This window comes from Mastomys coucha, unplaced genomic scaffold (genome assembly GCF_008632895.1).
Source record: "Mastomys coucha isolate ucsf_1 unplaced genomic scaffold, UCSF_Mcou_1 pScaffold23, whole genome shotgun sequence".
Lineage (NCBI taxonomy): Eukaryota > Metazoa > Chordata > Mammalia > Rodentia > Muridae > Mastomys > Mastomys coucha.
The window spans coordinates 50,045,978-50,059,442 of record NW_022196906.1 but is presented as its reverse complement, the minus strand read 5'-3'; the positions used below and the strand labels follow the sequence as shown (position 1 = coordinate 50,059,442).

Here is a 13,465-nt window from a genome sequence, read left to right as displayed (position 1 = left end):
TTCAGATGTGCTGTCAAATTGCTGGTGTATGCTCTCTCCAGTTTCTTTTTGGAGGCACCTAAAACTATTAGTTTTCCTCTTAGGACTGCTTTCATTATGTCTCATAAGTTTGGGTATGTTGTGGCTTCATTTTCACTAAACTCAAGAAGGTCTTTAATTCTTTCTTTATTTCTTCCTTGACCAAGTTATCATTGAGTAGAGTGTTGTTAAGCTTCCACGTGTATGTGGGCATTCTATTGTTTATGTTGTTGTTGAGGAGCAGCTTTAGTCGATGGTGATCTGATAGGATACAAGGAATTATTTCAATGTTTTTGTATCCGTTGAGGCCTGATTTGTGACCAATTGTATGGTCAATTTTGGAGAAGGTACCATGAGGTGCTGAGAAGAAGGTATATCCATTTGTTTTAGGATAAAAAGTTCTATAGATATCTGTTAAATCCATCTGTTTCATAACTTCTGTTAGTCTCCTTGTGTCTTTATTTAGTTTCTGTTTCTATGATCTGTCCATTGCAGAGAGTGGGGTATTGAAATCTCCTACTATTATTGTGTGTGGTGAAATGTGTTCTTTGAGCTTTAGTAAAGTTTCTTTTATGAATGTGGATGCCCTTTGATTTGGAGCATAGAAGTTCAGAATTGAGAGTTCATCTTGGTAGATCATACCTTTGATGAGTATGAAGTGTCCCTCCTTATCTTTTTTGTTCATTTTATGGTGAAAGTCAATTTTATTCAATATTAGAATGGCTACTCCAGCTTTTTTCTTGGGACCATTAGCTTGGAGAATTGTTTTCCAGCCTTTTATTCTGAGGTAGTGTCTGTCTTTGTCACTGAGGTGGGTTTCCTGTATGCTACAAAATGTTTGGTCCTGCTTACATACCCAGTCTGGTAGTATATGTCTTTTTATTGGGGAATTGAGTCCATTGATATTAATATATATTAAGGAAAAGTAATTGTTACTTCCTGTTATTTTTGTTGTTAGAGTTGAGATTCCATTCATGTGGCTATCTTCTTTTAGATTTCTTAGATTACATTTTTGTTTTTTCAGAGATATAGTTCCCCTCCTTGTGTTGGAGTTTTCCATTTATTATCCTTTGAAGGGCTGAATTTGTGGAAATATATTGTGTGAATTTGGTTTTGTCATGGAATACTTTGGTTTCTCCATCTATGGTAATTGAGAGTTTTGCTGGGTATAGTAGTCTGGGCTGGCATTTGTGTTCTCTTAGGGTCTATATGTCATCTGCCTACAATCTTCTAGTTTTCATAGTCTCTGGTGAGAAGTCTGGTATAATTCCGTTAGGCCTGCCTTTATATGTTACTTGACCTTTTTCCCTTACTGCTTTTAGTATTCTTTCTTTGTTTTGTGCATTTGGTGTTTGACTATTATATGGCTGGAGGAATTTCTTTCCTGGTTCAGTCTATTTGGAGTTCTATAGGACTCTTGTATGTTCATGGGTATCTCTTTCTTTAGGTTAGGGAAGTTTTCTTGTATAATTTTATTGAAGATATTTACTGGCCCTTTAAGTTGGATGTCTTCACTCTCTTCTATACCTATTATCCGTAGGTTTGGTCTTCTCATTGTGTCCTGGATTTCCTGGATGTTTTGGGTCAGGACCTTTTTGCGTTTTGCATTTTCTTTGACTGTTATGTTAATGTTGTCTATGGTATCTTCTGTACCTAAGATTCTCTTTTCTATCTCTTGTATTCTGTTGGTGCTGCTTGCTTCTATGTTTTCTGACTTCTTTCTTAAGATTTCTAACTCCAGAGTTTTCTCTCTTTGTGATTTCTTAACAGTTTTTACTTCCATTTTTAGGTCCTGGATGGTTTTGCTCAATTCCTTCACCTGTTTGTTTGTGTTTTCCTGTAATTCCTTAAGGGATTTTTGTGTTTCCTCTTTAAGGGCTTCTACTTGTTTACTCGTGATCTCCTGTAATTCTTTAAAGTTATTTTTTGTTTCCTCTTTAAGGGCTTGTACCCCTTTACCTGTGTTCTCCTGTATTTCTTTAAGGGAGTTATTCATGTTCTTCTTAAATTCCTCTAGCACCATCGTGAGATATGATTTTAGATCTAAATCTTGCTTTTCCGGTGTTTTAGGATATCCAGGACTTGCTGTGGTGGGAGTACTAGGTTCTGATGAAGCCAAGTCGTCTTGGTTTCTGTTGGTAAGATTCTTGTGTTTGCCTTTCGCCATCTGTTGATCTCTGGTGTTAGATGTTCTTGCTGTCTCTGACTAAAGCTTATTCCTCCTGTGAGTCTGTAAGCCTGTGTCAGCTCTTCTGGGAGATTAGCTCTCCTCTGGTAAAACCCAGACGCAGATGCCTGTGGATCAGTTGTCTTTCCTGAGTCCTGGGGTCAAAGCACACCCTGTAGACAGGATCTCCACTTGTGGGAAAGGTGCAGGTGGCTAGTCCTTCCTAAGAAAGTCACTGGAGAGAGAATGGAGGATCTCACTTGAGTCCCTGGGTTAAAACACTCCCTGAAGGTAGGCTCTGTGCTTGCAGGGAAGGTGCAGAGATGGATGCAGATCCACAGCTGTCATTCCTAGGTGTAGACAGAGGTTGAGAGGATCCTGTCCCTGGCTGTCCTGCCACTTGTGAGGCCTGAGCCTCCTGGCTAGTCCTACTCTCGTAAACTTTAGTTTTTATACTTTTGTTCTAATACTCTGTTTTGAGTAGCTCAGACAGTTTAACACGTGATTTGCTGTCCTTAATTAATTGTTATTATGGGAATAATTTACCAATATAGTTTTCAATGGAGGTTCAGTGAAGATGTTATTTTTTGTTGCCAAGAGACTTTGGCGTAAGTGGCCAGATATAAAATGAACTCAATTAAATCAGTAGCCTTCCTTTATACAAAGGATAAACAGACTGAGAAAGAAATTAGGGAAATATCTCCCTCCTTTACAATAGCCACAAATAATATAAAATATCTTGTCGTAAGTTTAACTAAACTAGTGAAAGACCTGTATGACAATAACTTCAAGTCTCTCAAGAAAGAAATTGAAGATCTCAGAAAATGGAGAGATCTCCCATGCTCATGAATTGGCAGAATTAACATAGTAAAAATGGCCATCCTACCAAAGGCAATCTATAGATTCAATGCTTCCCCATCAAAATTCCAACACAGTTCTTCAAAGACATGGAAAGAGCAATTCTCAAATTCATCTGGAAAGGCAAAAAAACCCAGAATAGTGAAAACAATTCTTAACAATAAAAGAACAGCTGGGGGAAATCACCATCCCTGACCTCAAGCTTTACTACAGAGCAATAGTGATTTAAAAAAAAAAATACCTGCATGGTATTTGTACAGAGACAGACACATCGATCAGTGGAATAGAACTGAAGACCCAGAAATAAAACTACACACAGTTACTTGATCTTTGACAAAAACACCGAAAATGTATGCAATTGAAAAAAGAAAGCATCTTCAATAAATGGTGCTGGTCTAACTGGCTGTCTGTATGTAGAGGAATGAAAATAGACCCATATTTGTCACCTTGTATAAAGCTGAAGTCCACGTGGATCAAGGACCTCAACATAATACCAGATATACTATATCTAATGGAAGAGAAAGTGGGAAAGAACCTTGAACTCATTGGCACAGGGGAATATTTCCTAAACAGAACTCCAATGGCTCATGCTCTAAGAACAAGAATTGATAAATGGGACCTCATGAAACTGGAAAGCTTCAGTAAGGCAAAGGACACTGTCGATAAGACAGATCGACATCCAATAGATTGGGAAAAGTCTTCCCTAACCCCACATCTGTCAGAGGGCTAATATCCAAAATATATAAAGAACTCAAGAAGTTAATCACCAAAAAACCAAACAACCCAATAAAAAAATAGGGTATAGAACTAAACTGAGAATCCACAACTGAAGAATCTCGAATGGCTGAGAAGCACCAAGTTTTATTTTGAAATATCCCTTTTTACTTGCTTCAATTTTTAAATTATATGATAGTGTTTGTGTTAACTGTCTTGGTTAATGGATTAGGTCTAACTTTTTGGTAGTGTTTTTCTTTTTTTTTAAAGAATGAAGTGATTAATCATCATGGTTTGAAGAGGAACTGGTTGAATTAACTAGAAACTGAAATCTTTTGTTACACTTTTAATTTTGTAATTCAGTTTTTTCTCCTTGTGTGGTTCTTACTCATTTTATGATTTCTTTTTTAATTTGTATTATATTTAAGTATAAACAAGATATACTTAAAAACATATAGTATTTTTTGATAAAGTTAAGTATGACTAAATATTGAATATAGAATTGACATAACAGCATTGTTCCTTTGCCAGGTATAGTAATAGTATTGAAGACATTTTCTGTTAAGAAAAAGACTAAATAATTACAGTCCAATAATGTCTAAAATTTGCCTTAAATATTTTAGGAGAAACAATAGGGAAAGAGAAAATAATGAAATTAAAATGGAAAACATTTCTTTTTCTAGGTTCTTTTAATATTTTTATCATCTAAAGAAAATTTGATTTAATTTCTTTCCTTAATTATATAGAACGGAAAGATGCTGAGGGTTGGGAGACTGTTCAGAGAGGTCGGCCAGTGCGTTCCCGATCGACAGCAGTGATGCCAAAAGTTTCACTGGTGACAGACTCCTTAAGGTCAAAGGATGACAGTGATAAAGAAAACGTATGCCTTTTACCTGAAGAAAGCATACAGAAAGGGAAAGTTGAAGACAGATGTTCTACTGTTGAATTGCTATCCAAAGAATCACTACACTCTTCTGACCTTCCTCTTTCTGAGAGAACTCAGGTAATTTATTTTGAAAATTCTCGCTACTGTGTTTAAACACGTCTGTGTGTGCTGGAATGACTTATCCTCTCCACTGCAGCTTTTGTTTCTATAATCAAGATCTTAAGAAAAGTTTCAGATTAGACTGGTTGTATATATCGTCTACTTAGATTCACATATCAATGTTTATTACGTTTTCTTTTTACACTGCCTGCATGTCTGTCTATACTATGCTAAACACTTGAGATTAATGTGGCAACCTGAAAGCCATCCACTTTTATACCATAGCATGTATCTTCTAGGAACAGATAGATTCTTTTATGTCATGTTATAAAATGAATATAACATTTCTGTAATATCTAATATATAGTCAATATTTAAATTTTTCTTATTGTATCAGCTTTTTACTATTATGTTTAAATTTTAAAGGCTTTAAAAATTGTTTTTAAAGATTGTACTTATTATTAGTGTGTGTCGTGGTGTATCTGAAGAGGTCAGAGGACATCTTATGTAAGTTGGTTGTCTCCTACTATCGTGGTTTGTGGTTCTGAACTCAGGTCATCAGGCTGGGCATTTTACCCATTGAGACATCTCACCCATCCCTTTGTTTATGATTTAAATATGGGGCCTTACTATCAGCCTGGGCTGGCCTGTAACTTAACTATACTCTTGCTTTAGCCTTTCAGAGGTCAACATTGCAGTTATGTACTACCATGCCTGACTGCTTTTGTTTTTTGCTTTTTAATTTTGATGGTTTTGCTGTATAACCCAAGATGGCCTCAACCTCGTGATCATCTCTTTTCGGCTTTTAGAGTTCTGGGACTGCAAGTGTATGTTACTATGCGTGGCCCTGCTGATCGTCTTTGTAGATTGTTTCCTGATTTAAGGCTTGTATCTAGAATCTTTTGTTTTTGTTTTTGTTTTTTTTCGAGACTGGGTTTCTCTGTGTAGCCTTGGCTGTCCTGGAACTCACTCTGTAGACCAGGCTGGCCTCGAACTCAGAAATCCTCTTGCCTCTGCCTCCCAAGTACTGGGATTAAAGGCGTGCGCCACCACCGCCCGACTTGTATCTAGAATGTTATAGTAGTGTTTTTCACTAGGGACAATTCCTCATCTGTCTTATGCTTTCATCCTTGATGTGTCTAGAAGAACTCATTCAAGTTTTGGTTTTGTTTTGTTTTGCTTCATAAACAGTGTTATTTGTTTATTCATTCTTTGTCAGGCTGTTTTATCCCTTTGTGTCAGAAATAAAGTGATTATACTTAATGTCACAATGATTGTAATTTGACAAGGTCTTATTAATCAGCTCAGATGATCTTCTCTTGTTTCATTTGGCATTTAGTATCATTAAAAAATGACATTGATTTTAGCTAATGTCTTCCCTGTTGGGTCCTGGGAGCTTCTTGCTTTCCTGGCCTCTGGATTTTCTGATGGCTACCCCTGCTTCCCATCCCCTATTGTTACACACCTCTGTTCAATTTCCTGACCCTCTGTACATCTCCCATCTCTGTCCATACCTGATCCTGGCCCTCTTTTTCCCTCTCTCTTCCTCTCTTCCTCCTAAGACCCTCCTACCCTCTACCTCCCTTGAATACTTTGTTCCCCTTCTATGGTAGGACTGAAGCATCCACACTTTGGTCCTCCTTCTAAAGAACCTGTAGAGACCACATGGAGAGGTTAGGGATGGCCACCGGTTGAGGGATGGGGCCACCCATCCTTTTCAAAAATTTAACCCAGAATTGCACCTGTCAAAAGGAAATACAGGGAGAAAGTGAGGAACAGAGACCGAAGGAAAGGCCATCCAGAGACAGCCCCACCTGGGGATTCATCCCATATGCAGCCACCAAACCCAGTCACTATTGCTGATGCCAAGAAGTGCTTGCTGACAGGAGCCTGATATAGTTGTCTTCTGAGAGACTATCCCAGAACCTGACCAGTACAGATGTGGATGCTTGAGCCAACCATCAGATTGAGCATAGGGATCCCAATGGAGGAGTTAGGGGATAGACAGAAGGAGCTGAAGGGGTTTGCAGATCTATAGGAAGAACAACAGTATCAACCAACCAGTCCCCCTGCCCACCCCCAAGTTCTCAAGGACTAAACAACTAACCAAAGAGTACACATAGAGGGAACCATGGCTTCAGCTGCATATGTAGCAGAGGATGGCCTTATCTGGCATCAATGAGAGGGGAGGCCCTTGCTCCTGTGAAGGCTCGATGCCCCAGTGTAGGGGAATGCTAAGGTAGTGAGGTGGGAGTGGGTGAGTGGATGGGGGAGCACTCTCATAGAAGCAGGGGGAAGGGGGAGTGGGATAGGTGGTTTGCAGAGGTGAAACCAGGAAGGGGGATAACATTTGAAATGTAAGTAAATAAACCAATAAAATTTTTTTAAAAAAAGACAGGAAAGTTAAAAAATGACATTGAGATATTGTTTTGCTTTAATTGTCTACCACTGGCAATGTTAAGTATATTTTTTGAAGTTAAAGTTCCCAGTACTTTTTCACTTAGACTTATGAACTCATATGCTTTTTAAATAAAATTCATATATAATTTCTCATTCATTTGGTATAATTGTTATATAAAATGAACAATAGCGTATTTTTTATCAGAAGAAAGAATCTAAAGTCATTTATAAAATAGTTGTAATATTTTCAGTTCAGAATGATATTTACCATTTAAATTAATCTTTATCCAAAGGGTTTCTTACCCATTGGAAATAATTCTTAAATTCTTGGTCTTTCTGTTTTCTTTTTCTTTTTACTATTTTGGTATTGGTGAATGAACCTAGGTGTTATGCATATTCCAGGCAAGTGCTCTAACACTGAGCTACGTTTTGTTTTTATCTTTTTCCTTTTAAGAAAAGATGTTACTGAGGGGTTCTGGTGGTCCTTGACTTTATTTTGTAGCTCAGGCTGATTTTGAACTTCTGAATATCTTCTCAACCTCCTGAGTACCTGAAGCCACAGGTCTGCACTGCCAGGCCTGTCCATGACAAGGCTCTAATATTACAGTATTGTTTACTGTTTGTGATTTCTGTCTTTGTGAGAGTGTAAGCTTCTTTGAGGTGATAACCTTATATAGTGTAAGAACCCTAGACATGTAGAAAATATGTGTGTGTGTGTGTGTGTGTGTGTGTGTGTGTATGTGTTACTAGTCATTTTATTCTTTTACATTTCAAATGATAACCCCTTTCCCAGTTAACCCTTCACAGATCCCCCCATCACACCCTCTCCCCACTCCCCTTTTCCTGTATGAGGGTGCTCCTCTACCCACTCACCCACTCCTGCCTCACCTCTCTAGCATCCTGCTGCTCTGGGGCATCAAGCCTCTACAGGACCAAAGGCCTCCCCTCCCACTGACATCAGATAAGGCTATCCTCTGCTACATATTTACATAGCTCAATTTTTTGGTTGGTAATTTAGTCTCTGGGAGGTCTGGGTGATCCAGTTAGTTGATACTGCTCTTTGTATGGAGTTGCAATCCCCTTCAGCTCCTTCAGTCCTTCCCCTAACTCTTCCATTGTGGTCCCTGGGCTCAGTCCAATGGTTGGCTGTAAGTATCTGCATCTGTATTGGTCAGATGGTGGTAGAGCCTCTCAGAGGACAGCCATACCAGGTTCCTGTGTCACTCCATAGTCCTGGTGGGCCTGGAACTTTCTGTGTGGACTAGGCTACCCTGGAACTCACAGAGTTTCATTTGCCTTTGTCTCCTCTGAGTGCTGGGATTATAGGTGTGCAGCACCATGCCCAGCTCTCTCTGCTTTAGGATAGGCTCTACACTGTGACCTGTGATCCTCCAGCTTTTCCTGCCCCTACTCTTCAGTGCTGGGATTCTAAGCACTTACCACCACACCTGGGAACAAGTCACTTTTTAATTTTACTTATCATCAGAAATTTTACTGATGTATCTTAACTTGAAACTATTATCTGGTTCTAAAATTCATGATATTTTTGTGTGTATTTGAAATAAATACATTTGAATTTTGAGGTTTAAAGAGTATTCCATACAAAAAATTTTTGAATAATTAAAATATTTGCTGTAATGTTTGCTTAGGTCTGATGGAAGTCAAAGTGATGATAGTATTCATATTCTTCACTGTCACTCTAAAAATGGAATTAGGGTGTTTATATCTTTTCTCAAGCTAAACTTATGGTTTAGCTTTCATTTCTTTGATAAATGATATTGAGTTTTTAATAAACAATGAACTGCTTATTAGCATCAGTAATGCTAATATAAATATTGTCAAGAAGATTGTAAACCACAATAATTGACAGGCTAATAATGTTGATGTCACTGTAAATAGTGTGATCCAATTTAAGTAATGTTTATGTTAAAGTCAACACTTTTGATACTAAGTTCTGACTAATAGTAGGATTTCTAGAGTAGTTTGTGAGACTTGGCAGAGTTTAATATTTTTAAAAACAGTCATTAAACTTAGAGCTATGTGGCCACTGCAATGTTTATCAATGTTTATTTAGAAGTTATATGAGTATTCAGTTCACAATCTTAGGTTTGAATTCTTTAACCTGAATATAATCTGAACACAAAGCACTATACACACACACACACACACACACACACACACACACACACACACACACACACACACATTTTTGAGACAGGGTTTCTCTATGTAGCCCTGGTTGTCCTGGAATTCACTCTGTAGACCAGACTGGCTTTGAACTCAGAAATCCACCTGTCTCTGCCTCCCAAGTGCTATGATTAAAGGCGTGCTCCACCACTACTGGCACACCATTTTTTTTATTCTGTTGGAATGTGAAAAATATACTTGTTTATATTTATTAAATTATATTTACAAATAGACATGTAGGTGGTCTAAGCCAATGTTACTATCTTTTTGTGTTTTTGCATTTCTGTTGGTCATATGTGAAATATTCTTGAGTGGACAATGGGGGACATTTAAATCTAAAGTATATAAATTGAAAGAGGAGACACAATGGGTGTTTAGATGTCTTTTGTAAGCTTAACCGTTCTTTCACCTGAGACTACTGTAGGATGTCTTTTTCAAGCTTTCTTCTCTTCAAAGGATACATGGACTGAGAAAGAAATTAGGTAAACAACACCCTTCACAATAGTCACAAATAGTTTAAAATATCTTGGTATGACTCTAACCATGCAAGTGAAAGATCTGTATGAGAAGAACTTCAAACCTCTGAAGAACGAAATCTAAGAAGACCTCAGAAGATCTTCCATGCTCATGGATCGGCAGGATTAACATAGTAAAAATGGCCATCTAACCAAAAGTAATCTACAGTTTCAATGCAATCCCTATCAAAATTCCAACTCAATTCTTCACAGGGATAGAAAGCAATTCTCAAATTCATTTGGAACAACAAAAAACCCAGGATAGTGAAAACTATTCTCAACAATAAGAGAACTTATGGGATATCACCATCCTAGACTTCAAGGTCTACTGCAGAACAATAGTGATGAAAACCATATGATGTTGGTATAGAGACAGACAGGTAGATCAATGGAATAGAAATGAAGACCCAGAAATGGTCACCTGATCTTTGACAAAGGAGCTAAAATGATTTAGTGGAAAAAAGACAACATATTCAACAAATAGTGCTGACTTTAGTGGCAGTTGCCATATAGAAGAATGCAAATTGACCCATTCTTATCTCCTTGTACAAAGCTTAAGTCTAAGTGGATCAAGGGTCTCCACATAAAACCAGATACACTGAATCTATTAGAAGAGAAATTGGAAAAGAGCCTTGAACATGTGGGCACAGGGGAAAATGTCCTGAACAGAACACTAGTGGTCCAGGCTCTAAGACCAACTATAGACAAATGGGATCTCACAAAATTGAAAGTTTTCTGTAAGGCAAAGGACACTGTCATCAGGAAATAATGGCAACTTACAGATTGGGAAAAGATCTTTACCAATCCTACATCTGATAGAGGGCTAATATCAAAGATATACAAAGAACTCAAGAAATTAGATTCTAGAGAACCAAATAACCCTATTAAAATGGGGTGCAGATCTAAACAAAGAATTCTCAACTGAGAAATCTCAAATGGCTGAGAAGTACCTAAAGAAATGTTCAACATCCTTAGTCACCAAGGAAATGCAAATCAAAACGACCCTGAGATTCCACCTCACACCAGTCAGAATGGCTAGGATGAAAAACTCAGGTGACAGCAGATGCTGGTGAGAATGTGGAGAAAAAGGAATATTTCTCAGTTGCTGGTAGGATTGTAAACTGATATAATCCCTGTGGAAATCAGTTTGATAGTTTTTCAGAAAAATGGACATAGAACTACATGACGACCCAGCTATACCACTCCTGGGCATATACTCAAAAGATGCTCCAACAAATAACAAGGACACATGCTCCACTATGTTCATAGCAGCCTTATTTATAGTAGTCATAAGCTGGAAACAACCCAGAAGTCCCTCAACAGAGGAATGGGTACAGACCGAAAAGGGGTACATTTACACAATTGAGTACTGCTTAGCCATTAAAGACAGTAACTTCATGAAATTCGCAGGCAAATGGATGGAACCAGAAAATATCATCCTTAGTGAGGTAACCCAGTCACAAAAGAATACACATGATATACATTCACTGAGAAGTGGATATTATGAAAAAAGCTTGGAATACCCACGATACAACTTACAGACCATATGAAGCTCAAGAAGAAGGAAGACCAAAGTGTGGATGCTTCAGTCCAACTTAGATGGGGGAACAAAATAATGAGGTTATGTTTTCAAGAGGAAAAGTCTGATAATTTTTAGTAAACTGCCCTGAAATAAATTATAATAAGAAATGTTTTTAGGATATTTTCAGGATACTGACTCTTACTATTTGATATTCAATAGTTCACAAAAGACTTCATAATACCTTTGGTTAAATCTGTTCAACAGTCAGTTTTATGCATGTGACTAGAGTTCCTTGTGGGAGACATGAAATGCTTATTAATAACCAGCTTACTGGACCTGGAGAAATGATTCTCAATTAAAGGTCACTTGCTGCCAAGCCCAGTGACCTGAGTTTAATACCCAGGACCCATATAGTACAAGCTCATACAAGCTCAGTGACATATGTGTACATGTGTACTCGTGCCTATGTGCATAATAAATAAATGGTAGAAACCACTCTACTAGAGAATTTCAGAAATTTGAGAATATATTTAATAAGTGTGCATTTATTTTTGTTGAAAATTGAAATAAACTTCTATCCCAAACATGCTGCATCTAAATCCTTGTTCACTTTCAGATCTACTCATCTCTTTTGAGTCACTCCAAGATCTGTCTTACTTCTATCTCCTGTGATCTCTCTTCAATTTTGTCTTTTGTTCTTTATTTATAAAGTACAGTTGTCTGCCTCAAATGAAAATGTATAGATGCCTTTTCTTCTCGAATTATCCACATCTCCCCAGTCCTTAGAGAATTCAGCCACATTACTTTAAGATGGCATAACACTCTTGATATCTATGAGTCAAACTACTAGTAAAATTTCAATTTATTAGCAATAAGTAATGAGTCTACACAAATTTTATGTGTCCATATTTTATTGCTTATATTTGCATGAAATATCTGGAATTATAAGACAGATAATAGCAAACCATACACAAAGCAATTTATAGCCCAAGAATGATCAAGTGCTAAATAAAAGTGGGAATCCTAAGGGAAAAAAAACCCCACTCTACTAAAAGGAAAGGTTGCAATTGTAAAGCATCATTCCTGAGAATACCACAGATGAAGCTCAGCACATAGTAGGCATCAAGTAAAGTTTCTGTAGCTGAATGCTTTCTTTCCTTCTGTTGTGCTACACACACACACACACAGAGAGAGAGAGAGAGAGAGAGAGAGAGAGAGAGAGAGAGAGAGAGAGAGAGAGAGAGAGAGAGAGAGAGAGAGAGAAGAGGAGAGGAGAGGGAGGGAGAGAAGGAGGGAGGGAGGGAGAGAAGGAGAGAGAGAGAGAAAGGGAGTTTTCAGCTAGACTGGTAAGTGCTACTTCTCTTGATAGGTTAAATAGATAGGTTGAGTAGAACTAACTCTTACAGAATCTAGTATTTGTTCCATTTGAAAGTCATCCCTGGCTTATTCTAAAAGTATGTGTTTTTAGTTCACAGTGAGTATATTGGATGATGTCAAGAATTCTGGTAGTAGTCAAGACAATTCAGTGCATACTTCTGAAATACCAGCTATTCACAGTGATGCAGTATGTGTTGCTGTTACTCCACAAAACACCACAGATTTGCCCACAGACAAAGACAGAGTTCCAGCGGAGACAGCAGGAATGGTGACTGAGACCACGGACCCTTCAGACATTTCAAATGTGAGTGCTGCTGACTGGGTAAGAACTTATCAGAATCCTGTATGAATATGTTAAAAAGTATAAATTTAGGTATTGTTCATCAGAATTATAACCTCATATTTTACAGAACAGGTTTTATTTATGTCATTTCATTTTAACGTTTTTCTAACAGTAATATTTTCAGATAGTTAAACTTCTTACTGATTTGTAGAGGATAAAAATGATAATATAACAGTTGTTCAGAATCAGTTTATATGCAGTTTCATTAAGTGCATTTTAGCAACCTAGCATCCACATTAATAAATCAGAAGGGAAAAGAACATGAATTTTGTAACCTTTTTTTTCCCTCTTCAATATCTGGTATTCCCATCAATGAGAAAGGATGCCTGCTAGTCTTTTGCTGCTGCTGCTGCTTCTCCTCCTCATTTTTTTTTTTTTT

The 13,465-nt window shown here is 37.5% G+C and overlaps 1 protein-coding gene across 2 annotated transcripts in view; it reads left to right on the top strand.

Moving 5' to 3' along the window:
- Scaper (S-phase cyclin A associated protein in the ER) overlaps positions 1-13,465 on the top strand; it is a 498,868-nt gene that overhangs the window by 90,970 nt on the left and 394,433 nt on the right. Inside the window, exons 10-11 of one of the 2 annotated variants that reach the window (XM_031343583.1) lie at positions 4,504-4,760; positions 12,835-13,065. In XM_031343583.1, coding sequence (XP_031199443.1) covers positions 4,504-4,760; positions 12,835-13,065 — 488 coding nt within the window. The remainder of the gene's footprint in view (positions 1-4,503; positions 4,761-12,834; positions 13,066-13,465) is intronic. The other variant, XM_031343584.1, reaches the window with a different exon arrangement.